Below are 19,787 nucleotides of genomic sequence, written 5' to 3'. Positions count from 1 at the left end.
AATCAAATCACAGAAAGCCAGAAATGGCAGGCCGAGACCTCTCAAGGTTGTAGTGCCAAGGAAAAAGAAGAAGATATGGTTTCATTTGCTATTGTAACTTCAGAGTTCTGCGTGGGGAACTAGTTTTTTTGTATATTTGAAAACAAAATTACTTCGAAATCTTCTTTGAATCTTAAGCATAAATTGTATTTTCATCAACCCTAACGGACTCAGAACGGAGCATCCAGCTACGGATACGATCCATTCAAGGTAAGTAGAAATCGCAGGCAAGACCACTTAAGGTTGTAGAGACAAAAAAAGAAAGAGTTTTCCTAGAAAGCTTCAACCGGAAACCTCTTAGCAAATTCACAAAATAAGCATACTCCGCAGCGGTCAGGGAGCATAATTCACCTCGCACGCGCTGCAAATACGCCACACTTCAGTAATTACCCTCGGCTAAGAAGGATCTACCAGAACGTAAAATTGGCGCAAACTCCACTCACGCGTCACGCGGTGAAGACCCCCATCGGTTCTGACCGACCGCCATCCGATCGGTCTGGTAATGACAAAATAAACGCTAGACAAACCCCAAATCCCAAACCCAAACGGAAATGCGGGAAAGGACTGGGGACCAACAACAACAGCAGCAACAGAAGACACAAACACACACAAAAAAACTTCTTAAATCAACTACCACACCGACAGGATAACGAGGAACAGGATGAACAGCCGAAAGCAGACAAAGAAGACAAAAAAAATCCACTCACACCCCCAAAAACACACTGTTTGAACTGACCTCTCAAGTGGAAAAGCTCTTTTCAGAAATGGAAACCCAGCGCGTTCCGTTTCGCCGCCCATCTCCCCTTTTTGGGGGGAGTTTTTTTGCAAGCACGGGCGCAGGTCAACGGGGATAGAACGCACAACCAAGAGTACGTTGTAAATCGTTGTAAAAAGGGGTTATCCACGTAGAAGGATAATAGGGTTTTCGGTTGGCGAACGTGCGACGCCGGGCGGCACGTTCCGGTCCGGTGCAGAACGCGTCTCCATTTTCAACGCTACTCACAGCCACGGGCGGACGTCCAGTGCGCCAGTGTCCTTGCGGAGTTGAGTTTCGTCCGCTCGGTGAAACTAAATAAAATTCCAATTTAAATATTTCCAGTTTGTGATTTTTGCCGTCATCGTCATCATCATTGCCACCCATCATCATGCTGGTGGTCGCAAATGCTTTGCTCGGGGCTGATTGTCAACGAGATGGAAATCGGAAGCTCAGCGCTTTTTTCGTCGTACTTTGTTGCACGTTGATCCGAACTTTCCCAGAGCGCAAAAATCTGTTCCACCTCGGGATTGTATCGATTACCAGCAGTGTAATGCGGATAATGTTTGCTGCTGAAGTGAAACGCAAAATTAAATAAACAATTCAAAGAAATAAAGATTGTGACGCAAATAAACAGGGCAACGGAGCCGTTCTTCGGCGTTGCTTCTTCATGCGCCCCGTAATTGATCATGAGATAATGTGTTTGTTTACAAGGAACAGGATTCTGAGATAAGGAGCATTTCAAGAAAATAGACACAATGTTCTCATTATCCAGAAAGGATTAAATGCATAACAGAGTATAACCAGAGTTCCATTTTTAAAAGCCAAGTACAGAATCTGCCAATCATTTCACTCCAACATGTTTCGAATGTAACATCTGATTTGACCGTCCATATATTTGATTCTCCAAAACGTGTCTCTGATGTAAATAAGGAGAAGAAAAAAGCATCCCCACCCATATCCTCAATTTACACGTGATTCTTACCTGGTAGTTCGGCCCACGCCTTCAGATCGACGTCGCGCACGTACGTGGCCTCCTGCGCTTCCACACAGAACGGTGCCACGTGACGTGAAATTGGCGTGGCACGGTCCAACAGTACCCAGCCCGTCATCGTGTAGTTCTCCTTCCCTCGGTCCTCTTCCGGTGTTCGGATCGTGCTGGGATTTTTCTGCAACGATGCAAACCGATGGAAAGAGAAGTGAATAAATCTCACCGTGAAACCAAATGCAATTCAATGTGACCGACGAGCACCAGAACTGTACGTCGAACCGTTCTACGCAGCATATCTGACGGTGACACGTGACGTGTCGCGAGAAGTGAAGCATTGCGACCGTTGTGAAAAAGCATAAATTATATTCAATTGTACCTTGGTGAGAGGGCACGGTAAAGTTTATTCGACTGTTTGCGATTATGGTGATTTTGTATTTAAATGTAGTCGATTCGCTAAGAGGCACGAAAACAAATAAGTAAGCACAGTCGTTCGGGTCCGTTGGCGTTGAGTTTAAATTTAAATCAATGAGAGAATTCATTAAACCGCAACAATTTCACGAGGGCTTTTGTGTGTTAAGATTTTTAAGAGATTTTGAGATAAAATATAAGTCAACAATTCTGTTGCTAGGTAATGGTAATGCCGTAGAGTCTATGATCCTTGTTTAATTGTGCTTTAATGTGACCATTTTGTTTTTAATTTAATATGAAAATAAGGCTGACCCGTGCTACTCTCATTAACCTCAATCAGTAATTAGAATTATCTTGTACTAAGCTCATCACACTTTGAAATGTTAATTAAAACAAACCTTTTTCATGCTCAATCAACTTCGCGGCCTCTCAAGAAGTTAAGAACTCTCTCAAGAAAGCAAGTCCTTTCAAAATAAACATATTTTTTGTACCTCCATTTAAACAACGCCTTCAAAGTGAGGAATTTTAATCAAATAACGTTAAGCAACAGTCTATCATCACGATTACATTTTTCCCATCATCATAATTTCCCCTTTTTCCATTCGCTTCATACCAGAAAGCAAAATTAATATTGAATGATTACTTCCGATAGCTGCGCTGCTTCCGTAGCATCCCGGCGCGCTGACTCGACCGACCCGATCTAGTAGTCGACTCAAGAGCTCAAGAATGGCGGAAAGCAAAAGGCATTTAAAAAATGCATAACTAGAAACGGAGGAAGAAAAAAAGCGGGCAAAAATAATACATCCGGAAGTTCATTTTATGTCAGAAACTTTTCTAATAAGTCACACGTTTGGCTCAACTCGAGCACCGAGCGAGCTTTCGTCGGAACTTTGCGAAGAAGCAGCCGACAAGATCCAAAAGCTGTTGTCGCAAACTTTCCTTCAATAGCGTTCTTTTCTCGCGCGCGCACACACGCTCACACTCTGAAGGAACACCGTTGTATCAGTTTTAATAGGGTTTCTTTCAGGGGGAATGGTTGAACGGTGAAGCTGGGGCTGTTCGGTGCACCATGGAAAATTCATCAAATACTTGCCTTTCTCGAGGCGTAGAAATTCAATTTACTGACCGAGGCGTTTAATACCGAAACCATCGTCGAGTATGATAATATTCTTCAAGATAGTTACACAAAAATGTGACGAACTAGGTGGCGAAAATATTTTACAACAAAAAATAAACAATTAATTCAAGTGTTGTACAAGTTTAGATACTCTGTCAAAATAAGAACCTGCATCGAATACCTTCTCTTCTTGGGATAAAACCTTAGGAAAAAAAGCAGATCCACTCACCAAACTACGTCAATAGAAACTTATCTCGCGTATACCAACTCAATCACTTTACCAATATGTCAATACACCTCTCTTGGGACAGTTTGCCTCTGCATCGGTGAAAATAATTGGCCCGAATATACTTTTATAACGCGACAGAGCTCACGTACGTCTGCATCCCAAGGTCTCAATTTGACTTGACACATGTCTTCACCTACACCAGAGTCTACAACATTTGCCTCCTCCATCCAGACGGAAGCAGAAGCAGCGGCTGTAACGGAAGTGATTGTCACAGGAAATTACTCCGCCAGTAACGACGACATGGATTACTCTCGCGACGAGCACGCTGGCCAAACTCCGGTGCTCCGATTGGGGTGAAGCTAACACAAACACCGGTGACGAACCGATCCCACGGTGTCAAATGGTGGCTCTTTTTCTCTTTATTTTCAAAGTGCAAAAAAAAAAACACACACACACACGTTCCCGTTACGCTTGGAGTATCTTCCTTTTGGCAGCGCCGATCAAGCGTCTTTTCGATGACGTGACATGGTGGAGACATTCGGAACTCGCGTCTAAAATAAGGCCCACCGAGAGCGAAGGTTGCTTTTCATACGCAAAAGAAGAAAGAAAATTGATATTCCTTACCTGTCGTAGTTTTACCATCGCATCGGCAGTGATGAAATCTCCTTTCTGGAATTTGGTCACGAAGCACATCACCTGATATTGGCTCTGTCCTCGTTCTTCTTCGCCGAGCACGAGCGCTTTCAGGACCTGCACTTCCTGTAGAGAGAAGAAAGAAAGCGTTGGTAAATTGCTGATATAGTATGGATTGTGTTAGAGGGCGAGAAAGCTCTTACTTCCGTACTGTTGTGATGAAGACATTTAAAAAAAATACTTCACTTGTCTAAGTATACTTCTTCCCAAAGCGAATATAACATAAATGTACTAAAATCATACCCAAAGCAAGGCTAGAACACAAGAACACAAAAAAGAATATATTATAAATCATTTATCGACTTTGTTAAATCGAATGCTTAAACAATTGCTTATTACAAAGAATGTTGAAACGCATTACTCTGAACACGTCATTACGTTGTAATATAAAAGCATAAATTTTTCACAGGAGGAAAATATTTTTCCAATTTCACTCACAAACCGATCCATCTACGGAACAATCGCGCCATGAATTGATCAAAGTGAACCGTCCATTCAAAAGCTTCCATCGGTGAAATGAATTCCAATGCTTCAGAATGGGCCGCCCCCGAAACGAATGCGTATGGGAATTTCGCCCAACTTTTCCAGCTGTGTCGCAAAACTCCGGCCAGGTGGAAACTTTCATCTTCCTTGCAGAAAAGCTTCATCGACCACCGGTATCCTCGATCGGTATCGGGTGATTGTCGCGTTTGCGTCAAACTGCGTCACGCACACACACACCACCGGAACGGTCCAAAACTGTGTCCCATCATCTCACGAATGTCCGGCACACTTCATCCCGGCCCTGTATCCACAAACAACATCGGAACGCGAAGCGGACACAGAAGAAGCGTAATTTAATCGGATTTCGATGCTGTCATCATACATCACACACACACAAAAAAGCAGGCACGTCTCGAATTCGATACACGAGAGATTGCATTACCCCGGGAACTCCTCTTGCAAGGGTTGTGCCGAACTGTGTTGCCATGCTGAAGAATGAAATCTTTCACCTGGGGTTTTTTTTTCGAGCGCTCCACTCGTTATCGTGCTCTGTTCAGCGAGCTGCACCACCGTGACGTCCATTTGTTAACGTCGACAAGATGGACCACCGGATACTGGCCAACCGATGAATGGATTCTTCTCGTCCAGCGGTTGCATGCGGAACTGCACTGATTCTTTGGTGAGTGTTTTGTAAAAAGAAAAAGAGGAGCAATGCTGAAACGCACCGTGAGCTGGCAGCGAGTGGAGAACGATGCCTCCTGGCTGTGGGCAGTCTGACCAACCTGTGCCGAATGCACATGCGTTTCCGCACAGACGGACAAATCATAGCCGCAAGTCACAAAGCTTTCACTTGGTGAAAGAGAAGCCTCCTGCACTGGTTTGTCCTCGTGCACGGATAGGGTTCCCGGGACCCAAGCGACCGCTTCCTGGCATCGTTCGTTTACCCTTGGCTCTATCGGGAGACCGTTTGGCAAACGAGGACACTGACACGCCAGATTGAAATTCAACAGCAGTTTCAGTGGGATGTTGCATACGTTGAGCGTAACCGTTGTTGGCTCCAACAGCTACATTCTTAACACGAGGCTGACAGCTGTTCCCATTAGACAACGTTCTCGTTTGTCTTAACTTCATCAAGCTGATTTTCAACATGCATTTTTCTCTAATTTGAGCATAAACCGATGCTCGTTCTTGTTTCTTAATTCGATTTAAATAATAATAGCTAACACAATTTAAATCATCTTCAGAGATCATGAATATATCATGAGTCACAAACTTATAAAAAGGGCTTCCTATATTAAAAATTGAATTTTTGTATCCGTTTTGCACAAAAACTCATCTTCTCAAATTACTTACACAACACACCGAATTCGTTATAAAATTGGGTCGTAAAATGAAAGAAGGATTTTTCAAAGTTTTGCCTTTCCGCCAGCCTAGAAGCGAACCGGGAAGGCAGCTTTCGATGATAACCCTATTAGCAGGTGCTTATTTAAATTTTATCTTCGCACACCAAATGCCAAGCTCCACACCGATGCTCACAGTACGCACATAGCGACGGAAAACCACCAACAGCTATCGATGGTCTCATCCAAAAGTAATCAAAACCTTTCGGTAAATATATTCCTATAGCCTAGAAATCGATGCAAATTGAAAGAGGAAATCCTAACACAATATTTACATTCTTTTCTCGAACCTCACCTTTCCTTAGGGCGGATCCAGGTACGTGTGCACCCTGGATTTTGCCCAGCTACACTACCGTACCTCTCATTCTTGCTCTCTATCCACAATGATAGCGATTCACTGCAAAGGTAGCGAGATGTTTGGAGGATCTTAATTGAATTTCTTGAAGCCAAAGATGGGTTAAATGGTGGAAGCGTTTCTGATAATCTGACTTGATGCAATGCGCACTGAATTCCTTCGAAATTTGCAAATTAGATTACCCAATACCCAAATCATTAGATAGGCAGTGAAAGCAATGCCAGCTTAAAATGATTACAAATAATAAGAAAATGTGACTTCAGGAAGAAGAAATTGCTTTTTGCTACACTGATTAGATTTTAATACAATTATAACACTCTTTACAATGCGAGGATAGCTTCAAAATTCTAAAAACTGACTGTCAGAAACCCTAAATTCTCGCAACAGGTCTGTTACAACTTCACAAAAACATACCCCCCCTAAGGAAAAATCTCTTCTGCGGTATTACCTCTTGGCGAAACAGAAAATAAAGAATTTTGTTCCACCCCAACCACACAAAAAAAAACGATCACTTAAACGACCGAGACACAAATAACCAACGTAAGAGGAACCCTAGAAAAAAATACTCCCAACAAGCCACAGTCCGGGTGGGTAAATTGTCCTGAAGCGAAAATAATTTTCACTCCGCTTGATAATAGTTTAATAGTGCTGTGAATAATTAATTTTCCACCACCAGTATACTCTCTCCACACTGCACTTCGGTGCGGTATCCAACCGGTACCGATCCCGTGTTGAAGTTAGGTAAAAACTAACCAAACCTGCCACTACCCCTTCGCCTCGTTGACCCGGCCAACATTACCGAGCGGGCGCAAGCCAACGGTTGCCGAACGGAAACGAAACTTTATTTTTCACTCCTTTTTCTTGCACAGCAAAGTACATCATTTGGAAAATTTTCCTGTGAAATACCAAATTACTTTTGCACACCAGTTGCAAAGTTGACGATCAGTTTTGCGCTCCCAAGGGTTTGTAACAGAGGATAAAACTGATATCCTTTGCGAGGTCGTATTCGGGGTGTGCAGACGAGAAGTCAAAGTATAAAGAGTAGAAAAATACACAGACACACAGTAACGCTTGAACAGATTGTACTGATTTAACGCAAGTTAACGATACTTTGAAGTTCTCTCTGACACTAGTTGTTAACGCATCAGCTGCTGGGCGTGCACGTTGTCTTAGATACGGAACGTCTTGCAGGTTGTGATGAAAGTTTTCCAGTTTGAGTTAAGTCTCATTTTCAATATTATTAGCATCTGCATGAGCGACCCCAGAGTTGTGAGCTTCTATGCTAGACCTTTTAAGCATTCTTTTTCTTCTTTGACAATACAAGCTCGAGAGACCTCGGACTGCCTTTTCTGGATTTTTTTCTGAATTATAAAACTAATTCAGTCGAATACCTTCTCGGTTTAGCATCTATCCTGTGTAGGACATCATTTGAATAAACTACTAAGAATAGTGAAATAACTAATCTTTCAGGGTATCCCAAAGTTTTTGAATGCTTACTCAAGGTCTACTGAATATACAGGTCTCGTAATTCACAGTCTTGGAATTACAAAGAAAAGTGACATAACAGTTTGAAGTTTAAATCGTATACACGATGTTGAGTTCATACGGCAGAATCGAGTTTCAAATCCCATCCGGACTGTCCCTCCGAAGTGAGGACCAATTATCCAACTACTTGGTTATCATTAATTCTAGTAAGCCAGAAATGTCAGGCATGTCCTAAGAGGTCGTTGGGCCAAAAAGAGTGAGAAAGAGAGAGAGAGAGTTGATAGATAATTATTTTTAAGCGCTTAAAATTTTTATGACTAAATAAGCAAGTCACCATCAATATTACCAGGCCGTTCTTCATGAACAAAAGTAAATTAATAAATAAGCAAGTCGCCAATGCATAGACAAGGACGCCTATCTGTCAGAATGAAATCCAAGTTGTTAAGGATACCATTGGCTATTACGAGACCTGTATATTCAATAGACCTTGCGCTTAACCATTGTTTTTTGACAGTGGGTTCAGAGCCTTCGTCTGCCAATCGATTATCCCGACCGTTTTAACGGACGTTAGACGGATCGTTTGATGCCATTCTCATGACATGACCAACCTGTGAGTCTAATTCGCTGCAAAATGGTAGTATCACCATACAGCTCGTAGAATTCGTCTAGTTAAGACTCCTCCATTGTCCTTCACAAGGGACCCTAAATCCTTCTGAGCATCTTCCTCTCGAACGCGACTAAGAGGATTTCGTCATTTTCGGACAAAGTCCATGCCTCACAGGTGTATAAGAGTACTGTGACTATAAATGTTCTGTACCCAGTCCCAGTTTCGTCCGTGTCGTCAAGTATTTTGAGTGGAGAAGTTTCCTCAGGCTGCAGTATGATCGGTTTACAGCCTGCATCCTAGCGCGTAGCTCAACCTCCAATTATCTCAATTATGTTATATTCCAAAAATATCTAGTAATGCAAAGAAATCCGGGGTGTCTTCAATAAAACCTTATTTAATCCAGTTCCACGGAGCCAGGCTGTTCGTTACACCATGAAGAGAAATTCTTTCCAGAAAAAAAGTATCAAAATATTTTTTTTTTAGCACATTTATACATCACCATACCAAAAATTGCATCAAGTTTCAAAATCCGACTGCAAATGCACAAATTCCACTCAATACAGTTCAATACAGCCTCCTAAATCCACTTAAAGCCTCTGGTCAATAAAAAACCCTCCAATTTTGCAGCACACGCTAAAGCGAGTAAAACCATTTTAAAACATCACAACACGCCAAACTCCAATCCATTATTCAGGTAGGATAAGTATCGTTAAATCAGAAATAGCTCTCGAGTCTTAAAAAAGGCAATCCCTCTTAATGGTAGAATTTAGCCCTCAGCATTAGTATTAAAATTGTTACTACACGGCGAAACAGGAGCAACAGCAAACAACAGCAAAAACGGCCAACTTCATTAATCCAGCACCATTTGAGTGGCTGGTTGCCTTCCTGGTACTGACGTTTGGGGCTTTCATTCAACGGCCTGCCTGCCATTGCTCATCGACCAAATTCTCCCCGTATCCTCCGAAAACCAACCAAGCACGGGAGTTGGTATACATTTTCCGGTTCTAAAAATTGAAGCATTACCTTTTTTGTTCCACAACTTTTGCACCCTTATAATCTCCCGAAATGTTTTCAGTGGTTTTATGTGATGGGTTTGGGAATTTGCACCTTCCCATCCAACACGGGCGCCATTCATCTCTTTCCATCAACCACTTTCCAAACCACACACACACAAATACAGGGAACCCAAACCCAAAACTCGAGAAGCGAGGTTTTACATCGAACTGTCTGGCACAATATGATTCGCCACTACCTTGCTTTCTCTTAATGGAGCACATCTGCAGCATCTTGCACCTTTCAGCAACTTGCTGTAACATTTCCATAATGAAAGAGCAACAAAAAAAAGCAGCACCAGAAGGGATCATTTTTCGACTATTTCCGAATAGATTTCTAATAGCCGTATCTACGTAAGAAGGAAAAGGAACACTAATCCTACACAGTATCTTCTGCACCTCTGAACGTTCGTATTTTGCACGGTAATTCCGAGAATGCCAACCGGGATCAAGCCAAGCAAAAAATGATCATCAACTTCCACCCGGAATACACACCTATCTCTATTTTATATCCCTATGCCCGAGCACCAAGCTTAGTGGCCCATTCCCGAATGGAAAACGGAACCCGGGTTTCATCCGAAAGGTCCTATTCAATTTTCGTTCTGGACCCACGGAATCATACTTACACACCACCGGCACTGCCGTCGTTCACCGTGTTTTCATCCACATCCGACTAACTTTTTTCATACCTCTCACCACATCAACGATTTGCGTAGGTTTGCTGATTTTCGTACAAAATGGCCAACGATGTTTTTTTTCGCTTCTCTTTTCTGCCTGTATAACAAATAAAAAAAACTTCTCCAACTCCGTATACGTTACTTAAGCAATCGAGGCAGTTACCGTAGGATTTGCTCCAGCTTTTCTGCTCTCCCCCAGCCCCCACCGTGTTGGTCGGTGGGCCGAGCGTTTGCGCCCGTTTCATATTATACTATTCCACATTTGTAGGAAGTGGCGTTCCTACGTTAAATAGCAGCTGTCCAGGGGCGTCATTGTGTTGGTCGAACTTCTTACAGACGGATTTAGGGGTTTATTATCCAAGGCAAACATGTTGGTCGTCTTATGACGCTTTATTAGTGAAAGACGCAACCCGGACGCAATGACGGGAAGGAAGGTGCAGTGTAGACGGAAGTTGTCGACACGGTACAGGTCGGACGTCGGAAACGAGAATCACTTGCTGAAATGAACGCTTGTGGGGATTTGGTCGTACAACGGGCTCTATGTCTAATTCCATATTTGTTGATTTAGGGTGCCCGCATTGTGCTGCTGCCCATAGGCAACCCCGTAAGTGCAAATGGTGGTACTAAGCAAATGATTGTTTACTACAGATTACTTAACTTAATTCTTCTCGTGAAACCCGCAAGGGATGTATAGCATAATAATGTTCGATGTATACCTGAAGCACTTTATCATACTATGCCTTGGGATTGGCATGCAGAAAACAGTGTTCAAATGTTTGATTTTTATTAATGTTTATTCTTCAACTGCGCTACCATACAGTAATCTCGTATTAAGATAAATAATTCTTTTGGAAGAGCTCTAACCAATTGTCAAAAAAATTATTAAAGCTATTTTAGGTTGATAAGCATATAGGTATTCTAGCAATTTATTAAAATACGTCTTACTCAGCAAGAATAAAAATACGTCCAGTAATAAGTCTCAACTCATATTCTGGAGTTGACAAAATAAACTCATGCAAATAATCATTAGATAATGAAAAAATGCACAACCCACAATAGAAACTAGAATAGATAGGAATTCTATTTCAACTGCAAAATATGTACTCACCAAGCTATCACTCGGACTTCCACATTAAGATCTACATTTAAATGAACAAATTGCACATTTCTGACGCAAAGGGACATTCCGGTCCACGGGGCATACTCCAACGAGCATAGCAAGCGCTGAATATACGCGCGAAACATTCCTAACCCACCACGCAACAAATCTAGGGACGAGATATTTTTATCAACGCCGGTCTGACGAACCGGCCGCCCTTCAGGCAAGTATTAGACAGACGAATCGACTCTATTTAAACACTCGCAGCTAGCACAGAGCAGGAATGTGGGGTGACAAATTTTATTTCCCACACCAAAGTACGCCGGTGTCCGTCTATTGAACGGAACGAAAAAAATGCTGTAAACATCAGCCCCGAACAAGACAAAGAAGAAAACTCTCCCCGAAACAATTCTATTTCGTACGAAGGCGACAATTTTGAACCTTTCCCCGATCACTAACAATGGAGAAATATTGCTGCCTCTGAGCACTTGAGCACTCCCGCGCCGAGCAGCACAGCATACCGAGCATTCCAATCTCGATCGGTGCGGTGCGAAAATTCATTAAAACTTTCCCGTCTCGGGCCCGGCCCGGCGTCACCACCGGTGCTGCCGGCGGCGCGAGGTGAGAACTTTGGTGTCTTTGAAAATGTGCGAAAAATGACTTTTTTCACCTTTTCTCCATCAAACGGGTGCAAGAGATTCGGAGATTTGAAAGCTGGCGAAGACGCTCGCCGGTTGTGGCCTGCGGTGCTAGTCTCTTAAAATACCGAAACAACTCCACCGTCATCACCTCCGGCTCGGGCCGGATGATGAATAAAAACGTCATGCCACAGACATGCTTCACCGTGCTCTTTTATCTTCATTATCGTCCGCCACGGTACCCATTACCCCACGAGTGCAGCCTGCGATCACGCCCGGCCAATGATCTTGGTGAAAAATGGCGCTCTCACCGGCGATGCTTTTTGCGACCCAAAAAAAAAAGCACGCTACTAGCTTAGATTTTATCCACCCTACGGCAACAAAAGCTGAACGAAGAACGGGACGATACTTTCGCGGCAAAGCCAACCTTAACACGCTCAACGTATTGTAGTGGAAAATATGAAATAAAGAAAAGGAAATAAAGATGCCATGTGTCTTTTCCGAAAACTTTCCGAAAGTTAAACACGGAATGGTAAAAGTTGGCAAAGTCATAAAAAAGTTGCACCGAATTCGGCTTACTTCCTCATGTCGCATGATTTATTTTGCCAGCGTAAAGCGTAAAGTTGGCTGACATTGCAAGTAAAGTACTTTTTAAGAAATCATTCAAATTTCCGAGTACGCGCAGGTTAAAAAATTATTAAAGGCCATTAATCATGATGATAATATCGGTTGAATGTATTGCATATCCAGCTCTAGCGTTATACGGAAGACGTTAAACAAGTCGTTGAAGTTACATTCGGAGGGTGAATACAGTTCCTGACCAACGCGTACCTTTAATTCCTGCTTCCGTTGTACCTGCTTTTAGGCTAAAACAACCATTTCCTTTCCCTGAATAATCCATGATCTTCAATGCGTCACCGAGGTTCGCGTTCAGCGGTCAACTACAATCCTGCTGTATCGCCACAGCTCGCACTGCAGCTCGTAGGAAACAATTAATAATGAAACGTCCGTTCAGAAGCGACCATAAATTAAAACCACCGTGCTGCAAAGCCAACACCACCGGAAGGGGCCCGAAGTCAATCATTTTAGTTTTCTTCATTAGGCACGAAAGCTCGTCATCAGCGTCCAACCAACGTCAGCCATCGGTACCAACAGTTCCCTCCGAACGGCTTCATTAAGCGATACACGAAAACAGGTTTAACCCAAACGAAAAAACGTGGACTAACGGCTACCACTCTATCCCACTGTTCTAGTCTCTTTGTCCTTTAGGTTCACGAAAAGTCCGCCAACAAAAAAGTCCTTTTGATTCAGAGCTCGCTTTCCATGGGGAAATGCTCGAAACAACATAAAGGACAGCGCTAGTGGAAGGCTTCTGGTGGAAGAACCTCGGCCCGGTTACCGTGGACAATTCGCGGAAATTCTTCCCACACCGACTCGCTGTTCGATCCGGATCAATAGACCAACCCAGTGTGCAACAGGTTGCACACGGACGGTTGTGCGATAATATCAAATGATTATCCACAAATAGTGGAGCTTAGAGCTCAAAGGGCACACGTTTGCACCGGCCGATCGATCTTTTCCCGGTAGTCGTTTCCGTCTGTGCGTCATCCTGGTGTGCAGGCTGCTACGTGAGCGATGCGCGTACCGGCGCACACGTTTGTCTGTAGCCTCGGGCGTCCAATTTCGACGATGAACCGGTGCAGGAGTTCATCAAACAGGTCGGAACATTAGCGATGGATCACACGTCTTCGGCCGGTGTGTTTTCCTTTCCACTTTTCAATAACGATAAAGATGCAGAGCTTAGAGAGCAAACATAGAGAAGAAATGCGGGGAAAAAAAGCCGACGCTCCTACAAAACATTTTCCCTGCGCCAATATCGGTACCATTTTCCGATCGAACTACGCCCGGGCGTGAAAGTGTTGGTGGCGATGCGCGATTGCTATCCGTTGCAGGATTTTCCTTCCCGCTTATCCCGCACCCATCATTCGCCATTGTAAAAGCTTTCCAATTTTCACACAGCAAACTCCCCGGGGGGAACAACATTCGCTAGCAAATGATGCAAAAACTAAGACAGCGAACACGATCGGTGAGGTACGCCGAAAAGAAAAGGTTCTCTCTCTCTCTCCCTTTTTTATTGGCTGACGGAAAAAGTTGCAACACGAAAACTTCAACTGCATGCGGAAAATAGGAGAGGAACAAAACAACAAAAAAAAAGCTCACCATTCTGCCGAACACAACTACATCAAACAGCAAGATTGATCGTTTCCGGTGACGGTGCAAATAAAAAAAAAAACAGAAAAACAAGCAAATTCTTAACCTGCTTTATCCTATCGTTCCTAAAAGCGACATATTTTCTGCGATGTTTTGCGAATCTCTTTCCGGGTTTGCTTTGGAGTTTAATTCTTCCGGAAGTTTGTTCACCTGCACTGCTTGGCATTTCCTTTATTTTTCTTTTGCGCTTTTGCCAAACGAATTGGTACACTCGACTCGAATGTATAGCTTTGATGTTTTGTTTGGTGGACAGTTTTTTGTTTGGCCGAGTCTGTACTAGGTCTGCATCCGACAAACTGCTGCTCTAAGCAGAACCGAGTTATTGCTTTGATGTTTCGGATGCATTTTATTGTTCCTTTTCTATGTGTGTATGCGCGAGGAATTGTTTCATCGATATCGGAGGTTTGCTATACTCCGAGTGATACAGACGCAAGGTTCAATCCCTAGCTCAGGACACAACAAAATGTATGCAATGTAGCATGTCATCAAATCAGTAGTTTTCAATCCAACAGACAGACTGAAGCATGTGTAGCGTAGAATATGAAAAATAGAGAAAAAAAAAACGTTAAAAAAACTCAAGCCCAGCATTAACAGAAGCCTCATTAAAAATGTCCAACCAATCCCATTTCAATGCACCAGGACGGACGCACGGGATTTGCCCGTTCCGAAAAAATTGGCTTTATAACAATCTGGTTTCACTTCAATCCATCCAACAGAATTGAGTTACGGTTTCAACTGCGGACACACTAGACACAATTAGTTTGACAGAAAAATCCGATACACGCTCAGCAAATCACGTAAGGGACACGGCGACCAACCACACTCGGATTTCTGTTTTTAAACACGAGAGGGGGAGAGAGCAAAAAAAAGCAAACCAACCTCCAAACCTTCACGCTAACAGACTTCTGCCATTAAAATGTCAATCTACCAGGCAGACGACAGGCACACCAGCGGCTAAACCGGAAACTAGGACGACGGACCTATCCCCATACCGTCGCATGGCAACTTCACATCATCATCGTCATCATCATCGTCACTGGTGGGTTGATGTTTGTTCAGCGCCGCGAAGGTTGGCCGGATTTAGGTTATTTAACTCACCAACAATCCAACCGACCAAGATACAAGGGAGTGGCGGTGAATGGATCGGACTGAAATCATGAAAAACGTACGTCCGATTTTTCCTCATCCGTCAAGGGAATGGCCGAACCGTGGTTCCAGGAACCGCCGAACGGATTTGTGCGACAGCGTGACGCAATGTCTGACATGGTTGCGGATATTGATCTATCTGTGGGGATGTGTCGTTGTCAACAAAAAAAAGAAAACAAAATGAGCCCAAGTAAGTGGGGAAAAGCACGCATTCACCACAAGCTAAAAGGAACTACTCATTGCCCTAGGTTGGCTACAACGGCCGGCACTGGTTTGTACTGCAACGGCATTCAAATATATGTGCATGGTGGTGCACTCACTGCAGTGCGGATTCAATGCCGACTCTTATCACATAGCTTCGCTCAACGTATTGCACCATGATGTTTGTTTCGAAAAAAAAACCGAACCGACCACATGTGCTAAGGTTGATACAAAAATAGAAAAGCCGCAGAATTCATTTGCACCATCATGCAGATCCTATCGGTATGCCCACAACTTAATGTTAAAATATTGCAGAACACAACGAAAAAGTCCAAGTTATTTTAAGACTTGTGGATAACTCTGCACATCACGCCATTTTCTTCATCACTCATACATCAATTGAAATCTAGCAGACACAATCAATATGTCAAGGCTGTCATCGATTCCTCGAAAACGATACTGTCCAAGGCATCTATTTTCATCGGAAAGTCGTCGTCGGCTTCAGAGTAACAGAAGCGCCACGTGCAGGAAGTAAATAACATCATTTATTGACCACTGCAGCAATGAATTCAGTACGCCTCTTGACAATTAAATGCATGAAAGGGAGAAATAATTAATACATTCAAGAGAATTGCTTCAAGACTAATTTCGTGTAATGTTTTGTCTAGCATGAAAGGATTGTGTTCTGTGAATATTCATTATGGATTGGCCAGTTCGATCGATGTCGATGCTGATGAATTGAACTGTAAACATAAGTCCTTGACATTCAATAACATTAAATGACTTGTTGTCAGTGTGCATTGAAAAATGTGCAAATTCTAAATTTAAATTTAACGAGGTAAAAAATGCGTGCATTAGTAAATACTTACACTTTTGAAGTCTATCAGCTCAGTTATTAAAGTTCCATCACTTCTCTGGAATTCCAGCGTGCAGGTTTCATCTCCGACGCTGGAAGTTATTGTCTCCTGTACGATTTCGCCTCCCTAGAAAAAGAATTAAGAAGGTAAAAATACAAATTATTGTAGTGATGACATAATTGCATAAGGTATTTGATTTATCAGACGATAAAATTCGAATTTCTTTGAAATAAATATCACACAAACATTGCACAAATTATCACAATTTTTCCCACACCTTAATCCAAAAGTAAACGGCCTTTAAACGAAATAAGATATTACAAAATAGCAAATTAAAACAGCAAAAGGTTACACAAACCGGAAGCCGTTGCCTCAGCTCCGGGAACCATAAATTGTTTTGCGGAAGATTAATTTAAAATCCAATCTTCTTTTAATTACGCCACACGATAAATCCGCCAGCAACGACACTGTTTTACGGGGCCTACCATTTACGGCCTACCCGGTGCGACGTTTGCTGGAGAACGTTCATCCGCCCGGGGGCAGAACGTGTTTTTCGGACAAACCCGGAGGAGGCTGTTACCTCATCGTTCTCATTAAGAGCGGCAACAGCAAATCCCGGAAAAAGCACGCTTTTGACACCCGGTCGGCGTAGCTTTCGGTAAATCGACTAATCCTATTGAGAAATAAATTAAATAGCTTTGGATGAAGCCGACTTGGCGAAAACTTTGTCAACGGAATCACTTGTGTATCTTTTAAAACAGTGCCCAGGACGTGACGGAGCATCACTTTTGGAGCGCTTCCGAGGGTGGATTTAAAGTTGACGATCGGTGACGTTTTTCGTGGAAAATTGCAGACGACTTTACGTTTAACTATGACCAATTATCTCTTTCTTAATTTTAATTAGAGTGTAGATTTTATATAAGGCACATAAAAACCAGGCTACATATATTTCGTTAGATTCGTTTAATGTGACTTCGACTTCAAAACTATATAATTAGGATATTTAGATATACAATTTTTCAAAAATTTTAAACTTAAATAAATGAAAAATTAAAAATTTGTTACACAAAAACTTTCTCATTCGTGTCAACCCTCATTGCCTCGAAAGTAAAATCGTGGAATTTCGCTCATAAACCAAGTTTAAATTGGTGGGATTTTAATTTCTCCCTTCCGCTGAACCTCGCACATCAGTTCAAAAACGAACACGAAACAAAAGCCGTTCACCTTCTGTTCCACATCATCCCAGCGATCCATTTAGCATGAAAAAATGCTAACATCATCCGAACCCATAACGGAAGGCGCATCATTCATTCGGAGTCGCTAAAGCCCCCGAGTTTTGCCACCGTCCGGCAGGATTGCTGATGAAAAATTGTTCTTTTAGTTTAGGCCATGATTTATTCATGCACAGCACCAAACGGGGTCGAACGGATACTGACCAAATATGAATGGACGTAGTCGGGGATGGGAGAGAAACAAAACAGGCGAAATAACCTCGTACAACTTCCTATCAAATGGAACGGAAAAGCTGCAGTCCGTGAACCACAGCCAGGGCATGGCCAGGCTTACCGAACCCTACGTCAGGGTTCGCTCAACGGCCGAAATTATCCACACGAGACGTGACGGACACACATCAAACCCATTTTGGGGAAAACTGAAATTTATTGGACACCTGAGATCACACCGGCCATATACCGGGAGCACACGGTCCCAATTCCATTGACCGTGACATTTTGTCTAACTTTTTCTATTCGCCAGGTGCACGGCTACAGGCACGAACAGGGCTTTGCTAAGCGCAGCCTTTTTCTGGCGGTTTGTGAATGACCGACGAGTCCCGGCCGAAGAGACGAAGAAATCAGCCATGAAAAGGCCAACATGGCCAACAGCGAGCAAAAGCTCACCAGTCACAGCAGCGAATCACCCCCACGTTCACTACCGAAAGTTCTGAATCCGGATTTTTGATGACCAATGCAAAGAAGACGCAACCCTTCCTGGAAATGGGTGAGCCAAGCGCACACCATCATTAGCTTGAGCTAACCGAGCGTACCGTACTAACTGGCCTAAGCTTTCGCCATCGCAGCGCCAACCCGAGAAATCCATCCAGCGTCACTGAAGTGAATCGTCATTTCCGGAACGGCAACTCAGACGACCCAAGGGCGATGAGACATGCTGACGCTTCCGACTGAATGAGCAGACGTCACTTTCCGTTCGATCGTGTTAAAGGAAAAGAATATTCCAAAATGGACACAACCGTCGCTGCCTTTTTACTCTCGAATGCTTTTAAGTTTATTGAAAATATTTATGCTACTCATGCTTTGCCGCCTAGCGCTCCCGAACAAGGACAAGGCGTGAACCAGGCGGAGGTGAAAGCTCAAGCGATGACCAGCCATACCCAGGTCCAGCATCACACGGATGAAGATTTTCTACGAAACGTTCTAAAAAAAAAACACATCACAAACTCCACCACCAGCGGCACGATTTACGATGATCACGGTACAAATTGAGCAACAAACGGACGAACGAACGAACGAAAAGGACCATCGTCAGCAGACTCGCCAGACGACATCCGAGTTCCGTCCCGAAGCGACCAGGATGACACTTCACTTCGAGATGCTATCGGGGAGTTGGCAATCAACAGCCAAACATCACACCCGGCTGTTTCTGGCCCGGGCCAGCCGTACACCTCGGTGAAGGTGTGAGATCTGCGGAGGCGTGAAAATTGCTGCCACCACTTGTTTCTACTTAAAATGTTTATCTGCCCGCTGGAAAGGGACCTTTCCGGCACTGTGGCAGCGTCTTTTCCCGGTCAAGACGGGTCGCGCGCGTGCCCGCTGAAAAGTCCGACTTCCGGCGTTGACTTTTGCTATGTGGTTAGCGAGTTAAATGGTTCGCTGGCTGGTCGGTCCTGGATGGCATAACACCCTGACCGCCGACCATGACGCAGCGACTTTCCTGAAGCATTCATTGAACGTTCAACTGGTTAGGGTCGATTGGAGTGAAGAATAGAACGGGGAACTTTCGAACGGTCGGCAGTGTACAGACCGTGCAGAATTGAGCGATAGGACCTTGGTGCCCTACGATGCACCAGCCGTTCGTACCAGGTTGCAGTCCAGGTGGTCAGACAGTCACGCAACACTGGGAAAATGGTGTAAAATGCGGTGCTCTTGTAACGCTTGCTTGCTTCGGTGGTGTTGTTTACCCAATCATTAGATGGCGAAATCTGGTATGATGGACCACACTCTTTGGTAATGTAGATAATTGAGAGCATGATTGATGTACAAACAATCA

General features: G+C 43.5%; 1 protein-coding gene across 1 annotated transcript in view; it reads right to left on the bottom strand.

Moving 5' to 3' along the window:
* Positions 1 to 19,787, bottom strand: part of LOC118509280 (out at first protein) — a 60,909-nt gene that overhangs the window by 13,052 nt on the left and 28,070 nt on the right. The window contains exons 3-5 of the mRNA XM_036049657.1: positions 16,515 to 16,628; positions 4,163 to 4,297; positions 1,779 to 1,962 (exon numbers count right to left, since the gene is read on the bottom strand). Of these exons, the coding sequence (XP_035905550.1) occupies positions 1,779 to 1,962; positions 4,163 to 4,297; positions 16,515 to 16,628 (433 nt within the window). The remainder of the gene's footprint in view (positions 1 to 1,778; positions 1,963 to 4,162; positions 4,298 to 16,514; positions 16,629 to 19,787) is intronic.

Source organism: Anopheles stephensi, chromosome 3 (genome assembly GCF_013141755.1).
Source record: "Anopheles stephensi strain Indian chromosome 3, UCI_ANSTEP_V1.0, whole genome shotgun sequence".
NCBI classification, from domain to species: domain Eukaryota; kingdom Metazoa; phylum Arthropoda; class Insecta; order Diptera; family Culicidae; genus Anopheles; species Anopheles stephensi.
The sequence above is the reverse complement of the archived record's forward strand: the minus strand, read 5'-3'. Positions and strand labels throughout refer to the sequence as shown.